Source organism: Mustela lutreola, chromosome 5, assembly GCF_030435805.1.
Source record: "Mustela lutreola isolate mMusLut2 chromosome 5, mMusLut2.pri, whole genome shotgun sequence".
NCBI classification, from domain to species: domain Eukaryota; kingdom Metazoa; phylum Chordata; class Mammalia; order Carnivora; family Mustelidae; genus Mustela; species Mustela lutreola.
The window spans coordinates 119,331,118-119,351,081 of NC_081294.1; the positions used below are offsets into that span (position 1 = coordinate 119,331,118).

The 19,964-nt window shown below is 35.1% G+C and overlaps 1 protein-coding gene across 4 annotated transcripts in view; it reads right to left on the reverse strand.

The window, feature by feature from the left end:
* The window catches only part of KIAA0825 (KIAA0825 ortholog), a 410,058-nt gene that overhangs the window by 161,914 nt on the left and 228,180 nt on the right, over positions 1 to 19,964 (reverse strand). The window contains exon 21 of one of the 4 annotated variants that reach the window (XM_059175468.1): positions 11,773 to 12,007. The exons of the other annotated variants lie outside the window; for them this stretch is intronic. Coding sequence (XP_059031451.1) covers positions 11,911 to 12,007 — 97 coding nt within the window. The 3' untranslated portion in view covers positions 11,773 to 11,910. Of the gene's footprint in view, positions 1 to 11,772; positions 12,008 to 19,964 lie in introns of those variants that run through there. 4 annotated transcript variants of the gene reach the window in all.

Here is a 19,964-nt window from a genome sequence, read left to right on the forward strand (position 1 = left end):
GACCCTGATCACATGTTCCCACACATTTAAAACCATAGAGAAAAAAGAAATATGCTAAGTGCTCTACGCCGAAGCTGAACACTGGTGTTTGAGGGTACCTATAGTTCTCACACTCAAGGAATACTACCAGACATTTCTAGCAAGATTGCTTTAAAGGATCTAAGAGTTCTGGTTTTTTATAAGTTGCTGCTCAGTAAGTGTTAATAAGCGAGGGAGAAGTGGCTGAATCACAGGATGCATGTTTCCAGGCAATCTTCGGTTCCTTTTTAAATTATTAATCCAGCCATACTGAAGCTTGTTTTAGATGGTTCTGCCTTTATTTATATTTTCAGCAAAGCACAGACCTTAAATACTATTTGATACAGAAGAAAAAACTGTCCTTTGGATTTTTATTCTTGTTCTATAGGCAATTCAGCATAAGGAAGGAGGAATAAAATCTCACTTCCATCTCTTCATCGTACTTTCTACAGGTGTATTTGTTGTCCACATTGAGAAATCAAGACTTTGTTAATTCCTTGCTCAGCAGGATAAAACTGCGGATGCTATAGGGTTGATTTGTTTCTTTATTCTGAATCTTGGTCAAGTAGCACATATGACAGCAGTGAGACCAAGTTCAAGTGTACTATATTGATTCTACATTTTCAACTTCCTTTCCAGATATTTGTTTGAAAAAAATCTGTATTACTTTGGCTATAAATTAATACTTTCAAGTGGTTTTCCAGAGAGGAAAAAATCTCATGCTTTCCAGCTTTTGTTTTACAACAAGTTTAATATTTAATATGGAATATTCAATTATGTAATATTTAATATGTAGTATGTTTATTATGTAACTCATTTTTAAATATGTAACTCATTTTTTATTTTTTCAAATATTTATAGTCATTATAAAAGATACCAGATTCATTTCTCCTGACATAGTACCAACACTTATCTTATTTATGTATGCATCAGGGAGTTGTATCCAAATATATCCTTATTTCATAATTTTCATTCATAAAGAATATATAAAAACTTTTTCCTGTAGAAATTACATAGAATTTACATGTAATTATAAGAAGTTTCATGTATATTAAAAAGTTCTCAGGTGTGTGTGTGTGTCTTCCATTAGTTATATACTACTGTTCTGGTGGCAATAAGTTCCCTTGATTTTATTTGTAGATCAAAATTTGAAATGGATATAGATATTTATCTGCTAAACTTATTCCACATTCCCCATTTTAACAATGTAGAATTATACAGAATAATAAAGTAAACAGATTGATATTGTATTGTCTTATCATTGTTTAAAAGGATCTTTTCTGAGAAAGTTATGGGATATCAAAAATGCCAGTGTGTATTATTATTAAAAATAAATAAAAGGAAAAAAGGAAAATGATCTATTATCACTATATTTTTGCTAGTACTGTAGACTACAACAGATGGCTTGATAAATAACACAAACTATAATGAGATGTACTAAGCAAAATAATCATTTACCTTTCTTTGCCCCAATGCATTTTAGTAAAGTAAACAGTACAATGGAAGCTAGAAAAAAGTGACCACAGACATATCTTTACAGTAATGACAAATATTTTCAAATGTTAAGCAATAATTTTGATCAAGGATAATACCAAATATGCAAGCCTTCTATCCATACTTTGATACAAATCTAGCAAAATGTGTTTCAAATATGATGGCACATACAAAGAATTAAAGTCATAATCCTAAAATATATTTCATTGTTTTGTAGAGTCTACCTTTTAGAAATAGATTTATAGAATGTTATGGCGAAATTTTACCATGTAACTTCCAAGAGACACAACAAGAATTATCAAAATAAATCCTGTCCTCAACTGTCAATACAAAGAAATGGGAATTTTGCCACATTATCTATATATTCATTAAAGTTATGTTGTTTTGTGAGGGCCATTGTGGAAGCAGCAAAGAGGAGAATAGATACACAAGAATTAGGAAAAGAGAAAATAAAATGGAAATAAGCAAACAACTAAAGATAGAAGATGTTAGATGTGGAAGGCATTGAGGGAGGTCCAACATAAGCATAATTGGTATCCCTAAAGAAAAGAATCAAACACAGGAATTGGGGAAAATATCTAAAGATATAATTTATGAAAACTTACTAGAAATAAAGACTTGCACATACAGACTGAAAGAACACATTGCCTTCGGAAAAATGACACAGAATGATAAATACCAAGACATATGCTGGTGAGAGAACACAGCTTCAAAGGTGAATAAAACAATTATTTCACCGTTCAGGTAAAAATATCAAGTTACTAAGGGCAAAAAAGATGGGCTCGCAGAAACAGCAGGACTATGGCTATCAAGGTTTTTGAGAAACAAAGCAACAGTAAGTACACAGTCAGTCAAATTGTCCTTTAGGAATAAAGACAACACTTACCATAATGAGTACAGGGTGATGTATGGAAGAATGTAATTACTATATTGTATAACTGAAACTAATATTACACTGTATGCCAACTAAGCAGAATTAAAATAAAAACTTTTAAAAAACAGGGAAGAAGAACAAATGCAACAAACACAAAATATTTAAAAATGCAATATTTAAGAAGGACAACTGGTATGATCCCATTTGAATAAACTACTAAAGACTGAACTTAGGCTGAGAAGTAAATGGAGAAACCATGGCAAAAGGATAATAATGAGAACTGAATCCATTTAAATATACAAGTAAGTTTAAAATAACTATGAGAATTATAATTATGAAACAGAATGTAAATGCTAAAACCAACACAATTTAAGAATAATACAAGCAAAAGTTTCTCAAGAAGAACTTAGCAAAAAGGTTGAACTTATGGTGGGTACTTTAATTTTCTTATCTTCTGTGTGGAAGCGCAAAAGGTATTCTTTAATTAATTACCAGCATACTTAGAGTTATGACTGTAAATAATAAAAGAATCAAGACAATATTTTCAATTAAAATAAGGTGGTGAAGAATGGGGGAGGTTAAAAAGGAAAAGAAGGAGGCAATTGAAGATACTAATTTTACCATTAAGGATTGTGGGGAGTCAATAAATTTCTTAGGTAAAACCAAAGAAATATGATTAAGTATATTAAGCAAAATTATAGATATAAAGGGTAGCCATTAGAAGAATTAATATCAGAAAACAACCACTTGCTGAGGAAGTGGAGTGCCTGGAGAACATGGAAGGGGAGATTTACCTTTCGTTGTTCATCTATCTATGACTTTTGATTTTTACACTACATCAATGGTTTTGCTTACTCAAGTTAAGTACTTTTTGAAGGTTCGAGGTATCCCACATATCTTCAATATGATTCTTAATTTAAAAAAAAAGGCAAACCTTGTCATATTGATCCCTCCACCCACGCTTACCCACTAAAGCATTCTTCATTTAAGTCTCCAAAACCTTAAAGCACTTCATAACCTATGCTGGTTTCTCTCTATGACCTCATGGAGGACTGCTCTCCACCATGCCTTCTTTATTACTTCCCCTCTGGGCCCTTCACAATTCCTTGAAATTCCACCTATGCTTCTTCTTGCCACCAACTCATACCTGTGCTACGCAGACAGTCCAGTGAGCCCCAGATTACATTTTAGTGTGGGTAACTAGGGTACCTTGAAGAGTTACTTAACCAAGAGTAAATTAATGTTTCCCATAAGAAGTGATACCATAGCTGAGACCCTGAGAATAAATGGAAGTTGAAGGAGTCCGTGAAAGCTCACGTAGAGTAGGAGGTCACCAAACAAAAGGTATTATAAAGGGAAAAGCCTGTCAGTAAGAGATGTTGAGAAATTGACTGAAACATGATTAAATCAAATTCGGTAAAATTCTAAGGGGATAATGCACTTCAGTGGAGTTTCATTCTGGTAATACAATAATGACTTTGAATAGGATTCTAAATAATGATTTTCTACACTATGAATCACATAACAAAATATAGTAAGTTTTGTTATATATCTAAGGCCTTGAACAGTTTCTGATATACATTAGGCATACAAAAAATAGTTGGTGAATTAATGAATCTGAATAGCATGAAGAAATAGTCACATTGTGATCATATTTTTTCAAAACTTAGAGTTAACCAAGTGAAGCACTGTCATTATTACCTTAATATTAGCAACCAACAGATTGCTTTGTTGGCAGTGTCCACATTATTTTAAAACCTAATATATTTTAAAATGTAGAGTTCTGGGTCGGGGAAAATGTGGTCTAAATTTGTTGTAGCTGACCTCTCACACTGATACAACTAAGGACATAGACAAAACAAGGAACAAACACAACATTACTCAACAACTATGAAAAGCGAACACTAGCATGAAGTTTAGGGAGTAAAGTTTAAACTTGAAGAAAGACCAATATGTTGGCAGTAAATTTTTTAGGTTCTTTTCCCTTTCTTTTTCACTCCAAAGGAGGCTGAATCAAGGACATTGTGAAGAAGGCATAATAAGCAAAAACTCATACATGCCCAATCATCTGGCCAGAAGAGGAGAGAAAAAAATTCCCTATGAGCCGGGGAGCCTGGGTGGCTCAGTGGGTTAAATTCCCTATGAGCCTGGTAGTTGAATATATTCTGGTTTTTTTTTTTTCTTTTTTTCTCTTCTGGTCCGTTCCACAGCCAGCTTAGCCTTCCATATACATTGTCATGGTAACAGCAGCAGGAGCACCTAAAACAGGGAGAAAACTGTCTTCTAGATAAAGGAATCAGGGGAAGAGATGCCTATTGTGCAAGAGTGTTAGTTGCATTTCTACATTCTCCTTTCTTCCTTGCCATTTCACCCTAAGGGCAGTACCAGGAATAGAGAGCTGTGTTACAATGAGAGAGGCTTAAACTCTGAGAGAACCTAACTCTTCTGGCCAAAGGACCAGGAAAAGAGGGCCCCTGGAAGCCGGGAATTATGGGTGGGGGATGGTGGAATCTTGAGAGAAAAGGGCATGTATTGGGGATTCCTAATTCTGTATATAAATCAATAGAAGTCTCAGGCTCACTCACAAAGTATGCATGTGCATAACATATGCAAAGAACCACAGCAAAGGCTTCAGGATCTGAGCTATACAATATCAACACTACCCAAGTAGAAGACTGATGCCTGAATGGCTCATATGAGGGGCAGAACCAGAAAACTGAACTGACACTGCAAATATCACCCAGAGAAAGTGAAACAAAACTTATGGTCTGATCCTAACTGGATTAATTGCTTGCTGGAAAACAAAAAACAAAGCAAATTGACAACCTCCAGAGTATTATAACAGGACCCAGAGCCTCACCACAATACTAATGTCTAGGATACAACATAAAATTATTCAACATAACAAAAAAATCTGACCAACTCACAACAACAAAAAAAGATAATCAACAATGCCAAACCTTAAATGACCAAAATGTGAGAATTATCAGACTTTAAAAGCAGCTATTAAAACAATGCTTAATGAAGTATGAATACTCTTAAAACAAGTGGAAAAATTGAAATTCCCAGCAAAGAAATACATTATTTGAAATAAAAATTTTAAGGAATGGCTCAACAGAAGAATACATATGACAGAAGGAAGAGTGAACTTGAAGGTAGCTGTGTTAAGCTCAATAATGGTCTCCTGATGCCCACAGCCTACTCCCTGAAACTATGATTGTTACCTTGTATGGCAAAAGAGGGTGCAGGTAAGAGTGAAGCAGTACTTTTGGATGAGAGGATAATCATGGATTATCTGGGTAGGCCTGATGTAATCCCAGAGGTCCTCATAAGGAGGATGCAGGAGATGAAAGAGAATGCAATGTGATAAAGAAGCAGGGATTGTAGTGATGCAATCTGAAGATGAAGAAAGCAAGAGGGACAGTAAAGAACGATTAAAAGGGCCAGTTCACCAAGAAGAAACAATAATTCTAAAGGTGAATGGTTCTAACAACTGAGTTCTAAGATACTTGAAATGAATCTGGTAAAACCGAAAGGAAAAAGATAGAAGAGATAGATAGGAAATAAGCAAAAATATAGAAGACTGGAAAAATCTGAACATGACCTGACTCACATTTATAGAACAGCGCACCCAACAATTGCCGAACACATACTTTTTTTCTAATGTACATGAAACATTCATTAAGACACCATATTTTAGGCCATAAAACAAAATTTAAGATATTTAAAGGAATCAAAATATACAAAAAATGTTTTCTGACCAAATAATTAAGTGTTTTCTGACCAAACAATTAAATTAATTAAACAATTAATGTAGATATCAGTAATGGAAGGATATCTGGAAACTCTCCAAACATTCAAAAATTTAAAACACAAATAACCAATGGTTTAAAGAGGAAGTCTCAAGGGCAATTTAAAAATATTTTTAGCAAAATGAAAATGAAAATCCAATATATCAAAATTTGTGGGACACAAATTTTGTGGGACAGCTGAAGTGCTCAGACGAATATTTGTAGCTTTATTATTTGTACTTGAAAATCTCTAACCAACAGTCAAAGCTTCTACCACAAGAAATTAAAGAAAAAAGCCTAATAAAAGGAAAGAAATAATAGAGTAGAAATCATTGGCACTGAAAGCAAAACACAAAAACAGAGAAAGTAAGTGAAATCAAAAGTTGGTTCCTTAACAAAAAAAATCAGTAATATTGATCAATTCTACTTAATCCCCCCAACCTTAGAGACAGAGAGAAAGAGACAGAGAGATATGCCAACTTAAGAGAAAACACAATGCTACTACTCTCAGAAATGAAAGTATCACTATAGACCTTACAAGCAGGAAAGGGATAATAACTGAGTATTACAAACAACGTAAAACACATCACTTTGACCATTTATATGAATTGGACCAATTCCTTGAAACACAACCACAATAACCTATTTAAGAAGAAACAGATAACGAAAATAAACATATCTCTTATAAAAAATAAATTCAGAGTTATAAGTCTTCCAAAACAAAAACTCCTAGGACCAGATAGTTTCACTGGTAAGCTGAATCAAGTATTTAAGAAATAATACCAATTCTACACAATCTCTTCCAGAAATTTTAAGAGGGGTAAATACTTCTCAACTCACTCCTGGCTTTACGGGTTGGCTATTAAACCAGACAAACATTATAAGAAAACAACAGACCAATATCTCTCATGAACACAGTTAAAAATCCTTTTAACACAGTTAAAAGATTGAATCAAATTATTTGCATAAAGAATAGTGAATCAATAACAAAAGAAGAATGTCCAAGAATACAAGTGTGAGTCAATATTTGAAACTAAATTAATATAAACTCGCTATATTAACAACCTAAAAAAGAAAAACCACATGATCCTATCAATAGATGCAGGCAAAGAATTTGACAAAACTCAGAATTCATAAAGAAAATAAAATAAAATCACAGCAAAGCAGAAATAGAGTGAATTTTCTTAGCCTGATAAAAGGTATCCATTAAAAAATCACTGTTAGCAATATACTTAATGGTTAAAAATGCTTTCTTTGTAACAAAGAAATAATGAAGGATGTATGCTCTCACTACTCCTATTTAACATGTTTTGGGGAGTTTTAACGAATGGAATTAAAAGACAAAAGACAAAGTAAAAGAAATAAAAGACAAAAAATATTGTAGAGGAAGAATTGAAATGATATCTTTTGTAAAAATATTTTATTTACTTTTTTGACAGAGAGAAATACAGCAAGAGGGAACACAAGCAGGAGGAGTAGGAGAGGGAGAAGCAGGCTTCCCACTGAGTAGGGAGTCCCATGTGGGGCTCAATCCCAGGACCCTGGGATCATGACCTGAGCCAAAGACAGATGCTTAAAGACTGAGCCACCCAGGTGCCCCCAAATGACATTTTTAAAAAATGACATGATCTATTTTTTTATTTGACAGACAGAGGTCACAAGTAGGCAGAGAGGCAGGCAGAGAGAGAGGAGGAAGCAGGCTCCCTGCTGAGCAGAGAGTCCGATGTGGGGCTCGATCCCAGGACCCTGCCGAAGGCAGAAGCTTTAACCCACTGAGCCACCCAGGCGCCCCAACATGATCTATTTTTTAAATGACATGATCATCTATGCAAAATACATCATATAATTCACCCAGAGAAGTCCAAAACAATTATAAAAACTTGTCATCTTCTACTGTTCTCAGAATGAAAAAATAAAAATTAAAACAGAAATTTCACATCCTACTTTTATAAAGTCCAGATTTTCCAATCATGATATTGGAAACTCACTCCCCATTTGGTGCAATCTTCAATCTCAGAAGAGTGACCCCTAAATTTTGGCATGCACTTCTGTTTAAAATATAAAATCCCAATTCAAGAAAAACAGTAAGTATAACATGCTGTAGCATGTTACGATGCTGTAACAACTAACTTCCCAATCTAAGGGTGTTTTTTTTTTTTATCATTACTGAGCTGAATAAGAACAGAATTTCTTCTGTTCCATTTATTTGTCGGTTCTGTTTTCTTAAAATTTTTTATTTTTTAAATTTCTTTTCAGTGTACCTGAATTCATTGTTTATGCACCACACCACACCCATGTTTATGCTCCATGCACTCGTGCCCTCCATAATACCCACCACAAGGCTCATACAACTTCCCACCTCATACCCCTTTCAAAACCCTCAGATTGTTTCTCAGAGTCCATAGTCTCTCATGGTTCATCTCCCCCTCCAATTCTCATACGATTTCTATAACTATTGTAGAGTTTTGGTGTGTTTAAATACCTGGTTGTTCAATTTCCCTGTCATTACTCCTTCATTCCTTCCTAAATTTAGTATTAGTTTTCAAGTTCCCTATTTCATTGTCCCTCAAAATTCTGTAGGTGTTTGAGTCAAAATTGTATTCAAACTATAAACGATGTTTGAAAAAATAATATCCTTATGATACATTATTTTCCTTTTTATAAGCGTGTTATAGTCCTTCATTTATTCATTCTCTTTTAAATAGCTCAGGGATGGTGATGCAACATGGGGGCTTAAGTGGGTAGAAGAAGAATCAATGAAACAAGGTGGAATTGGGAGGGAGACAAACCATAAGTGACTCTTAATCTCACAAAAGAAACTGAGGGTTGCTGGGGGGAGGGAGGTTGGGAGAAGGGGGTGGGATTATGGACATTGGGGAGGGTATGGGCTTTGGTGAGTGCTGTGAAGTGTGTAAACCTGGTGATTCACAGACCTGTACCCCTGGGGATAAAAATATATGTTTATAAAAAATAAAAAATTAAAAATAAATAAATAAATAGCTCAGGGAAATTTTATATTTTCTTAATATACACTCTGCATTTTCCCATGGCACTTATTCTAAGGCAGAATATTTTAAGGTTTTTATTGCTACTGTTACTGCTTTTCCTTCCCCCCATATTTTGAGTTCATTGCCACTATATGGGAATTGATTTTGTACATTTAAATTTTATTTTGTATATTTAGTTTAAAACTGACTTTATAACTGATCTCTCATTAATTCTAAGAGTTTCTCAGGTTAATTTTATATGAAAAATATTACATCAAAAAAAGCATCCATCCTATTCTCATTTTAATAAGATTGTCTCTCATACTTTTGATTCTGACAATGATGATTATTGGGTTGAGATAAGTTAAAGGAATGTCCCACTCAGTTTTCATTAACCAAGAATTTTCATCAGGAATTATGTTGTGTATTACTGAGTGCTTTATTATCACTTACTAAAATTATCACATGACTTTTTAAATTTAACCCTGTCATGTTGTCATAATATTTTAAATAATCATTACCCTCCTGGAATAAACCCAACTTAGTTGTATTACATTATACCCTTATGTTCCACTGAATTTGATTTGCTCATATTTAACTTAGTATATTTCACTTATAGTTATCATTGATAGTTGCCCATCATTTTCTGGAAGGCTATCTTTATCAGGGCTTAGTTTAAACATACAAGTTTAAAGGGTGTCTGGGTGGCTTGGTCAATTAAGTGTCCAATTCTTGATTTTGGCTCAGGTCACAATTTTAGGGTTATGAGATCAAGCCCTGGATCAGGCTCCACTCTTAGTGTAGAACCTGCTTAATATTCTCTCTCTCCCTCCTTCTGCTCCTCACCTACCTCAAAAGAAAAAGATAAAGTTATATGAACGTAATAAAATAATTGGGTAGGTTTTTTTTTTCTCTATTCTCAGTAAAGCTCAGAAAACATAACTATTATTTCTTGACAGTTTAGGTTCAGTTGATGATATTGTTTTTAGGTTCACATATATTTTTGGTCAATCTTGATTTTTTCCTTTTAAGAAAATTGTCCAGCATATCGAAACATTCAACATCATTACAAAATCAACATAATTTCTGTTTCTTTTTGATTTCTCAACTACATTTAGTACTCACGCTTTCTTTTTATTAGTTTGTTGACACATTCATCTTTTTTTCTAAGTTCTCAACAGAAACCAGGATGGAGTGAAGGATAAAGTGTTAAAAGAAGGAAACTATCAACCAAGAATTCTAAATACAACAAAATTATCCCATCAAAAATAAATGCAAAATAAAGCTGTTTCCAGATAAACAAAGACATATAATTTGTTGCTAAAATGCCTGCTTTAAAGGAAGTACTAGAGGAAGTCCCTCAAGTTGAAAGGAATAATACTGGATAGTACCTAGAATTCACAGGAGAAATATAGTACCATAATAGATAAATATGTGGGGCAATAGTTATAAAAGACTGCATAACACTCCCTTTTCTCTCAAATTCTCTGCAAGACATAAGACTATATAAAGCAATTATGGCAACTCTATGGTTGGGTTTAAAACATAAATAGATTTAATATGTATGGCAAGAATAGTATAAAAGAGGAGGGAGGAAATGGAATGATATAGGAGCAAAGTTTCTATATTCTAACAAAACTTAGTATTAATCCTAAATTGCAAAGAGTTGCATATTTTAATATCTAGAGCAACCACTAAAAAAATAGCTCAATCATAGGCAACTGATGGATCACTAAATTCTACCCCTGAAACTAATGATACACTATATGTTAACTAAATTGAATTTAAATAAAAATTTTAAAAAATTGCTCAAAAAGAGTATAATTTCTCAAATTGTGAAAAAGAGTAAAAATTCAGTTGAGAGGTTAAAATATTCTGTAACAGGCCAAGTCTTGTTCAGCTACCAAACTGGACTACCACACTAGAAGAGATTCAATACATGCTCTTAATTTTATAAGGTTTATGTTTGGACACAACAAAACTTTCTTTCAGTTCTGAAAATGCTCTAAAATCTCCTTCCCGCTTTGGAGTCTGTGTATGTATGTAATATCTGACATTGATAAGTATTACCCAGGTTTTCCTTGATATGAAAAAAAGTTTGGTTGAATTAACTTATGACACATTCTTAGTCACATTTTAATGGTAATTTTAGCTGAGTTATTTATACAAAATGATTAAAGATAATTTTTCATCCACATATAAAAATTAATATGAACATCAATTATTAATACAAATATTCATATGTATTTCATATTTTCACAACTCAGGATACCTAAGTATACTTTCCTTATGTCAATTTAAGTTCATGGCAACAGAAAACAATAAACCAGTCTGGATGATTAAGTTTCTGAAACTAATACAGTTCTGTTGCAATAAAATCTAATACATTAGTTACTCTGACATCCTGTGAAAAGGTTCATGATGGATACATGTTACTGACCTTTAGTTACTCTAAAATATACATGGAGCTATACTATCCTAACTTGGGGTATTGAATATAAGCATTAGTTAAGCTCCTTAATGGAGTCAGGTTGCAGTGGGAAGAAGTAAAATGTAGCAAAATTTTGTAGTATGCAAAATTCAAACTGTACAATTATTCATCAGTGCACTATATACGCTAATACCGGGAAAAGTTCAATATGTATTAAGTAAAGGAATGAACACAGTTTGCATAGATCTACATATATTTTTTCCATTCTTTTCAACTATTCCTAAGCATAAATTTACTGATAGATTCCTCATAATTTCAGTGTGATGTTCTTTCAAACATGTTCATTTCTGTGGGTGAGGGGAAATCTGATGATGACATCTTGAAACAGTAAAAGTTTGATTCTGACATATTCCTACAACAAAATAGAAAATATACTTTAATCATTAAAAAGAAGTAATATGTACATTGATGTTACCTGGAAAAATGTTCTTGTTCATATACCATTTAAACATAGTCTGGAAATGTGTGAGGAAACTCCATTATTCTTGACATCAAAGGTCAAGTTCTCGTTAAAATTCCTATGTAAGAACTTGCTAAAATTCTCCATCTTATAAAGTAGATACCCAATGAAACCAGCAGACGCTCTGCTTTATATAGACACAGGACATCTACTCAAAGCTTCCGCAAACTGGCTACCTTAACATCATTATAACCACCATCATCATCATCATCATCATCATCATCATCATCATTATTGAGTACATCTAGCTGGACTGAACAGGTCTGAATCAAGGCAGTGATCATTTGTCACTGATATGAAACTTCTAGGTACAATGGAGGGCTGAGTCTGCAGAATTTGAGTACGGAAAAAGCATGACCATTATGAAGAATGATACCTAAGATGTGTTAAGATGTGTTATATTTTCAGGCAGCTATCTTTGTTCTTATTTTTTCCAAATACTATCAGGCAGAAAGACATTGATTGAGAGAGATGGAGAGAAGTCAATGCGAAGTATATATATTACTTTCTTTTTAAATTTTCTTTTTTAAAGTAAGCTCTATGCCTAATGTGGGGCTTGAACTCACAACCCTGAGGTCGAGAGTCACATGCTCTACTGAGTGAGCCAGCCAGGTACCCCACATGTACCGCTTTTTCAGTCTGCTAAAATAAAACAGATTGATTATACTTATTTCCATTGCTACACAGAACAATTACAGTAGTTTAAATTACTTATTTTAATAATCTGGAATAATGACATTTGAGCGATCAGCAAAAATATGTTATACTGAGGGGAATAAAACTCCATCTCAGATTAAGAACAACTTAGAGATGTGTGTCAAGATGAATTAACTATTTTTAGTGACAGAGATATAGCTGGCAAGCAATTCAATGTATTTAAACAGTCAGGTTTGCCTTTTCTTACCATGAATGTTCTGTTGAACTAGTTAGTGAGAAGAATTTGTAAAATTCCAACAGAAATACAGACCTAGCCATATTTTAAATCAGCTGTTATAGAATGAAAAAATTAATGTAACATATATAGACTTAGGGGATTTAGTATCAAATCATCAGGTGTGAAGGCTGAAATTCAGGGGGTCAAATTTTTTTTAATTTTTTAAAGATTGTATTTATTTATCTGACAGAGACACAGTAAGAGAGGGAACACAAGCAGTGGGAGTGGGAGAAGGAGAAGCAGGCTGCCCATGGAACAAGGAGCCCAATGCAGCACTTGATCCCTGACCTGAGCCAAAGGCAGACACTTGCTTAATGACTGAGCTACCCAAGTACCCCAGGGGGTCAAATTTAAAGAATTTTAGTGTTTGGAAATCAGTGATGGAGAGGCTCAAGTCAGAACTTTGAGAAATAAAAAAACTGAAAGGGAGAGTAGTTGTAGAAAAAATATCATCTCTGCATTTACCATATAACTGGTAACAAGCTAAAGTTGTAAAAAAAACTTCAAAATTTTGTCCTCATGTTTCATTATTTATAGAAATTTAGAATGAGTCTCAGGTAGGTTTTCCCCTTTGAGATCAAGGAATTGGAGAAAAAAAGCACATAAAAACCATTTTAATTCAGTATTTATTGAAGATTGTAAAGAAGATAAGGGGGTAAGAAAAAAATTTAAGAAAAGTTCTAATGATTGAAGAATGAATGAAGATGTTGTTCATTCTCAATATGATTATTTCAAAAGAAGATCAAATATTTCTGATAAAATTATTAGAATAGGTGAGTTTAACAAAGTGGCTGAACTTACTATCAACAAACTTTATATTTACATTTATCAACAAAGAGAAAATAAAAATTTATATATAATATTTATAACAGCATTAGATATCACAATAATGTAGAAATAAATTCTAAAGTAAGATGAACAAGACACCTATACAAGGTATCTAACATGAAAATACATTAAGGAAAATCAGAGACCCAAGGAGGAATATAACATATCATAGCTTGAGAGACTTGATATTATGAAAATAATAATTACCTCCAAATTAATCTATAGATACAATGCAAATTCAATCAAAATCTTAACACCTCCATTAAAAAATATATATATTGAAAGCTAATCCTAGAAATATTTTCATGACTTTGGGATAGGGAAAGATTTCTTTAACAGGGAAACAAAACTAGTATTCAGAAGGTTTCATAATCTTACCACATAAAAACAGGGGCACTTGGGTGGCTGATTTGGTTAAGTGTCCAACTCTTGATTTTGGATGTCATGATCTCAAGGTCCTGAGATCAAGCTCTGCATCAGACTCTGTGCTTAGTGGGGAGTCTGCTTGAGGTACTCTTGCTCCCTCTCCCTTTGGCCCTACCCCACTCTTCTCTTTCTTTCTCTAAAATAAATAAATCTTTTAAAAAATAAATTGTATTGCGGGGTACCTGGGTGGTTCAGTGGTTTGGGCTGCTGCCTTCGGCTCGGGTCATGATCTCAGGGTCCTGGGATCGAGCCCCGCATCGGGCTCTCTGCTCCGCAGGAAGCCTGCTTCTCTCTCTCTCTCTCTCTCTCTCTCTCTCTGCCTGCCTCTCTGCCTACTTGTGTTCTCTGTCTGTCAAATAAATAAATAAAATCTTAAAAAATAAATAAATAAAAATAAAAAATAAATTGTATTGCATAAGAATCACTTTTTTAAAAAAAATCATTCAGAAAGTGAAAAGGCAAGCCAAGGAATTTAAGAAGATATTTGCAACAAAGGGTTTAAATCTCCCATCCATTCACACAACTCTCCACACATAAATTTATATTTTTCAAACAAAACAATAAAGACAAAAGATCTTTATAAAAATAGGTAGGATGCTTAAAGTCATTTTACCAAAGATGCTATCCAAATTCTTTATATATATACACACACACACACACATATAAAAATATGTATATTATATAATATATAAAGATTTATGTATAAAGATTTATAATATATATAATATATAATATAAATACATATTTATATTATATATTAATGCAAAATATTACATTAAAATATATAATTATATATTCTATAGGATATGTTATGCATAACGAATTATAATAATATATATTTTTATATAATAATATATATTTATAGGGGCGCCTGGGTGGCTCAGTGGGTTAAGCCTCTGCTTTCAGCTCAGGTCACGATCTCAGGGTCCTGGGATCAAGCCCAGCATCGGGCTCTCTGCTCAGCAGGGATCCTGCTTCCCTGCTCTCTCTGCCTGGCTCTGCCTACTTGTGATCTCTCTCTCTGTTAAATAAATAAATAAATAAATAAATAAATAACAATAATATATATTTATAATAAAAAAAAATCACCAGTGTGCCTGGGTGGCTCAGTGGGTTAAGCCTCTGCCTTCAGCTCAGGTCATGATCTCAATGTCCTGGGATCGAGCCCCACATCAGGCTCTCTGTTCTGCAGGGATCCTACTTTCCCCCCGCCCCGCCTGCCTCTGTGCCTACTTGTGATCTGTCAAATAAATAAATAAAATCTTTTAAAAATAATAATAATAAAGACTCACCATCATCAGTAATCATACCTACCAGAATGGCTAAAACCACATTTGTATTGGTGAAGATATGATGAAATGAAAACTCATACTTTTTGGCAGGAATGTAAACTGGTACAATTTTGGACAATAGCTTGGCACAATCTAAAGGTGAATATATGTATATTCTGACCCAGCAATTCTACCTGTAGGAATACACACAGTATACCCCACACAAACATCAAGATTCATGGAGGTTAATGGTGCCAGCCATATTTTTCAGAATAGCTAAAAACCGGAAACAATCCAAATGTTTATCAACAGTGAAATGGATAATAAATTGGATATAATCATATAAAATGATATACAGAAAAAAGGGAAAACTTCAGTTATATTCAACTGCATAGATGAATCACAAACAATGTTGAGCAAAAGCATCTAGAATGAAAAGAAAAAATGTATGATTTCATGTGTGTACTTTTTAAAAAGAAAGTTTTTAAGAATAAAAATAATAAGTTTTGGAAAGGTCATGGAAGATCTGGAACCTTTGTGAATTGCTGGTGGGAATGTATAATGCTGTAGTCACTGTGGAAAACAGTACGGCAACAGTTCCTCAAAAAATTAAACACAGAATTACCACATGACACAGCAATTCAACTCCTGGGAAACTATCTAAAAGGACTGAACGCAGGGACTAGAACCGAAAACTGTACACCCATGTTTATGGCAACATTTTTCACAATTGCCATGAAACGAAGAAACCCAAGTGTTCATCAAAAAAAGAATACACAGAGGAGGAGCTTGGTAAGATGAAAGAGTAGGAGGACCATGAGCTCACCCAATCCGACATTTACAACCAGACATCATCCACATCTGAGTAAGTAAACCAGACAGCAATCCAAAGACGGGCAGAACAAACTGAAGAACTAAATATAAAGAAGAAGCTGCATCTGAAAGGTTAGAAAGGTCAAAAAGGCAGAGGGAGGCTGTCTACAAGAGAAAGGCAGCTGTGCACAGGGAGCGAGCAGAGCAACAGGCCCTCACACCAGGGAGCTCACACAAGGGAGACTAATCGCTTGTAACCTTTGGCTTTGAAAACCAGAGGGGCTGAATTCCATGAGTTTGTATAACCAGTTGACTTTAAGTTTGGAGCTTTAAAAGTCAGCTGACTCAGCACTGGGGGAGCATGAAGAGTGAGTGATAGCTGGGTCATTGCCCTTAAAGAGACAACAGGCTACAAGGACAGGCAAAATGAATGTGGCAGTTTACAGAATGCCAGGGATAAACGGGAGACAGATCTGTTCATTTTGATTTCAGAGTGTGTTGGAGACCTCCCCAAATGAGGAAGCTGGCAGGTGCTACTTTCCTCCCCCGCCCCCAACACACATAAACACAGGGCCAACGTAGGAGGTAGGGCCATAGACACTTGCTACCTTAACTGCTAGCAGTGTGCCAGGCCCACAAGTTCCTGAGGACTTGCCCCCTCCAAGTCTGTGAGCCTTGGCCTGGACTTTAAGGCAATTTTTTTTAAAGCCATGGGCACACCCAGCCCAGCCACTGCAGGCACACGTATACAGCTGCCACAGCACACAACACCCCGTCACTGCCTAGTACCCAACAGCCGAGTGCCCCCAGCCACTATGGGGCACGAAGCCCAGCCATGCCCAGCCATTGTCATGTGTTATGTCCAGCATCATGCCCCATGAATGCTCAGTGCATAGTCCCAGAAATCACAGTGCTTCAAAGGATCTGGCATAGGACTAGGGGCACAACAAAAATTTTGCTACCACCACCACCCTTGCTCCCAAATTGCCTAGTGGGCACGCCCCCCTCAGAGCAAGCCTGCCTGAGTCCCACGAACACCACAGAGAATGACAGGCCACAACAGGGGAGGAGGCAGTGCATACAACTGCACTGATAGGAAAAGTGACTCATTTACAACAGCAGGTTATCAGCAACACACACAGGATCCTCTCCTGAAGTGCCAAGTTCTGGTGAACAGAGGACACTGCACTACAGGGCCCTGCAGGACCTCTTCTTCATAAAGTCACTTCTTTCTTTCTTTTTCTTTCTTCTTTTCTTTCTCTTTCTTTCTTTCTCTTCATCTCTCTCTCTTAGATTTATTTATTCTAAAGACAGTCTGTGAGCATGCATCAGCAGGGGAAAGGACAGGCAGATACAGAATCCTCAAGCAGACTCCCCACTGAATGGGGAACCCAACACTGGGCTCATTCCAGGACCCTGAGATAGGGACCTGAGCCAAAACCAAGAATCAGCTGCTTAACTGACTTAGCCATCTTGGCGCCGCCATTAAGTCCCTACTTTCAAGAGCACAAGACATAGTTGGCCTTCTTAACACACAAAAACAGGCACAGAGAGGCCAACAAAATGAGCAGAGAAATTTATCCCAAATGAAAGAACAGGACAGGGCCATGGCCAGAGATCTGAGTGAAACAGATATAAATAACAAGCTTGGTAGAGAATTTAAAGTAGTGATTATATGTATACTCAAAGGGCTTGAGAAAAGAGCAGAAGACCAAAGTGAGACCATTAACACAGAGATAAGAAATAACCTAGCAGAGGGGTGCCTGGGTGGCTCTGTCAGTTAAGTGTGTGCCTTTAGCTCAAGTCATGATCTTGGGTTCCTGGGGTGAGCCCTGTGTTAGGAATCACTGCTCAGCGGGCAGTCTGCTTCTCCCTCTTCCCCTGACACTTCCCTCTACTCATGCTCTCTTTTAAAAGGCGAAAGATTTATGTGATCTGAAGAGAAACCAGAGTATCTCTCTCTTTTAAGTAAATAAAATATTTTTAAAGGAACTAACATAGCAGAGATAAAGGGATCAATAAATAAAATAAGAAACATGCTTGATGGAATGAACAACAGACTAGAAGAAGCAGAGGAATGAATTTATGATCTAGTAAACATAGTAATGGAAAATAATCAAACTGAAGGAAAGAGAGAAAAAAGAATTAGGCAACATAAGAATAGACTTAGGAAAATCAGTGACTCCATCAGATAACTTTAGTATTACAGGAGTTCCAGAAGAAGAGAGAGAAAGGGGGCAGAAAAATTATTTGAAGAAATAATAGTTGAAAATTACCCTAATATGGGGAAGGAAACATATCGAAATCCAGGAGGCACAGAGAACTCCCACCAAAATCAACAAAAGCAGACCCACACCAAGACACATTCTATTGAAACTGGCAAGATACAGTGATAAAGAAAATAATTTAAAGCAGCAAGACAAAAGAAGATAGCAAATTACAAGGGAAAACTCATAAAGCTAGCCGGAGATTTTTCAACAGAAACTTTGCAAGCCAGAATAAAGTGGCATGATTTATATACTCAATGTGCTGAACGGGAAAAATCTACATCCTCTCTCCAGTAAGGCTATCATTCAGAACAGAAGGAGATACAGTCTTTCCCAGACAATGACTAAAGTAGTCCATGGCCACTAAACTGACCCTGCAAAAAACATTAAAGGGGACACTTTGAGTGAAAGAGAGAGACCAAAACTGAGAGTATAAAGTTAAGAGATGCAAGAAACAGTAAAGAAGAACATTTCTATAAAAAAAAAATTAGTCAAGGAACTCACAGAATAAAAGCGTATAAAATATAACACATACCTAAAACGTGGTGAGAAGAGGAGGAAAGAATGGGTTCAAATTTAAATGACCATCAACTTAATAGAGACTGTTATTTAGGCAGAAACATTAAATACAAACCCAATAGTAACCATATACCTAAAACTACTAGGGTTGCCTGGAAGGCTCAGTCAGTTGAGTGGCCAACTCTTGATTTCAAGTCAGGTCATGATCTCGGGATCATGAGATAGAGTCCCACATCAGGCTCCATACTGGTCATGGAGCCTGTTTGGCATCTCACTCCTCCTCTCCATTTGCCCATCACCCTACTGCCCTCTCCCCTGCCGCCTCGGTCTCTAAAACAAAGCAAAACAAAACAAAAGCACAATAAATACACAAAAAATAAAGAGAAAGTATTTCATATAGATCACTAAAGAAAATCAGAAATATGAGAGAAAGATAAGAAAGGATCAGAGAAAACCTTCAGAAATAACCACAAAATAAATAATAAAATGATAATAAATACCTATCTATCAATAATTATTTTGAATGTATATGAACTAAGCACTCCAATCAAAGACATAGGGTGACAGATGGATTAAAAAAAACAAAAAACAAAAAACAAAAACCAAGATCCATCTATATGCTGCCTAAAAGAGACTCACCTAAGACCTAGACACCTGAAGATTGAAAGCGAGGGGATAGAGAAACACCTATCACACAAATGCATGTCCAAAGGAAGTTGGAGTAGCAATACTTTATTGGACAAAATAGACTTCAAAACAAAGATTGTAAGAGACAATAAAGGACACTATAT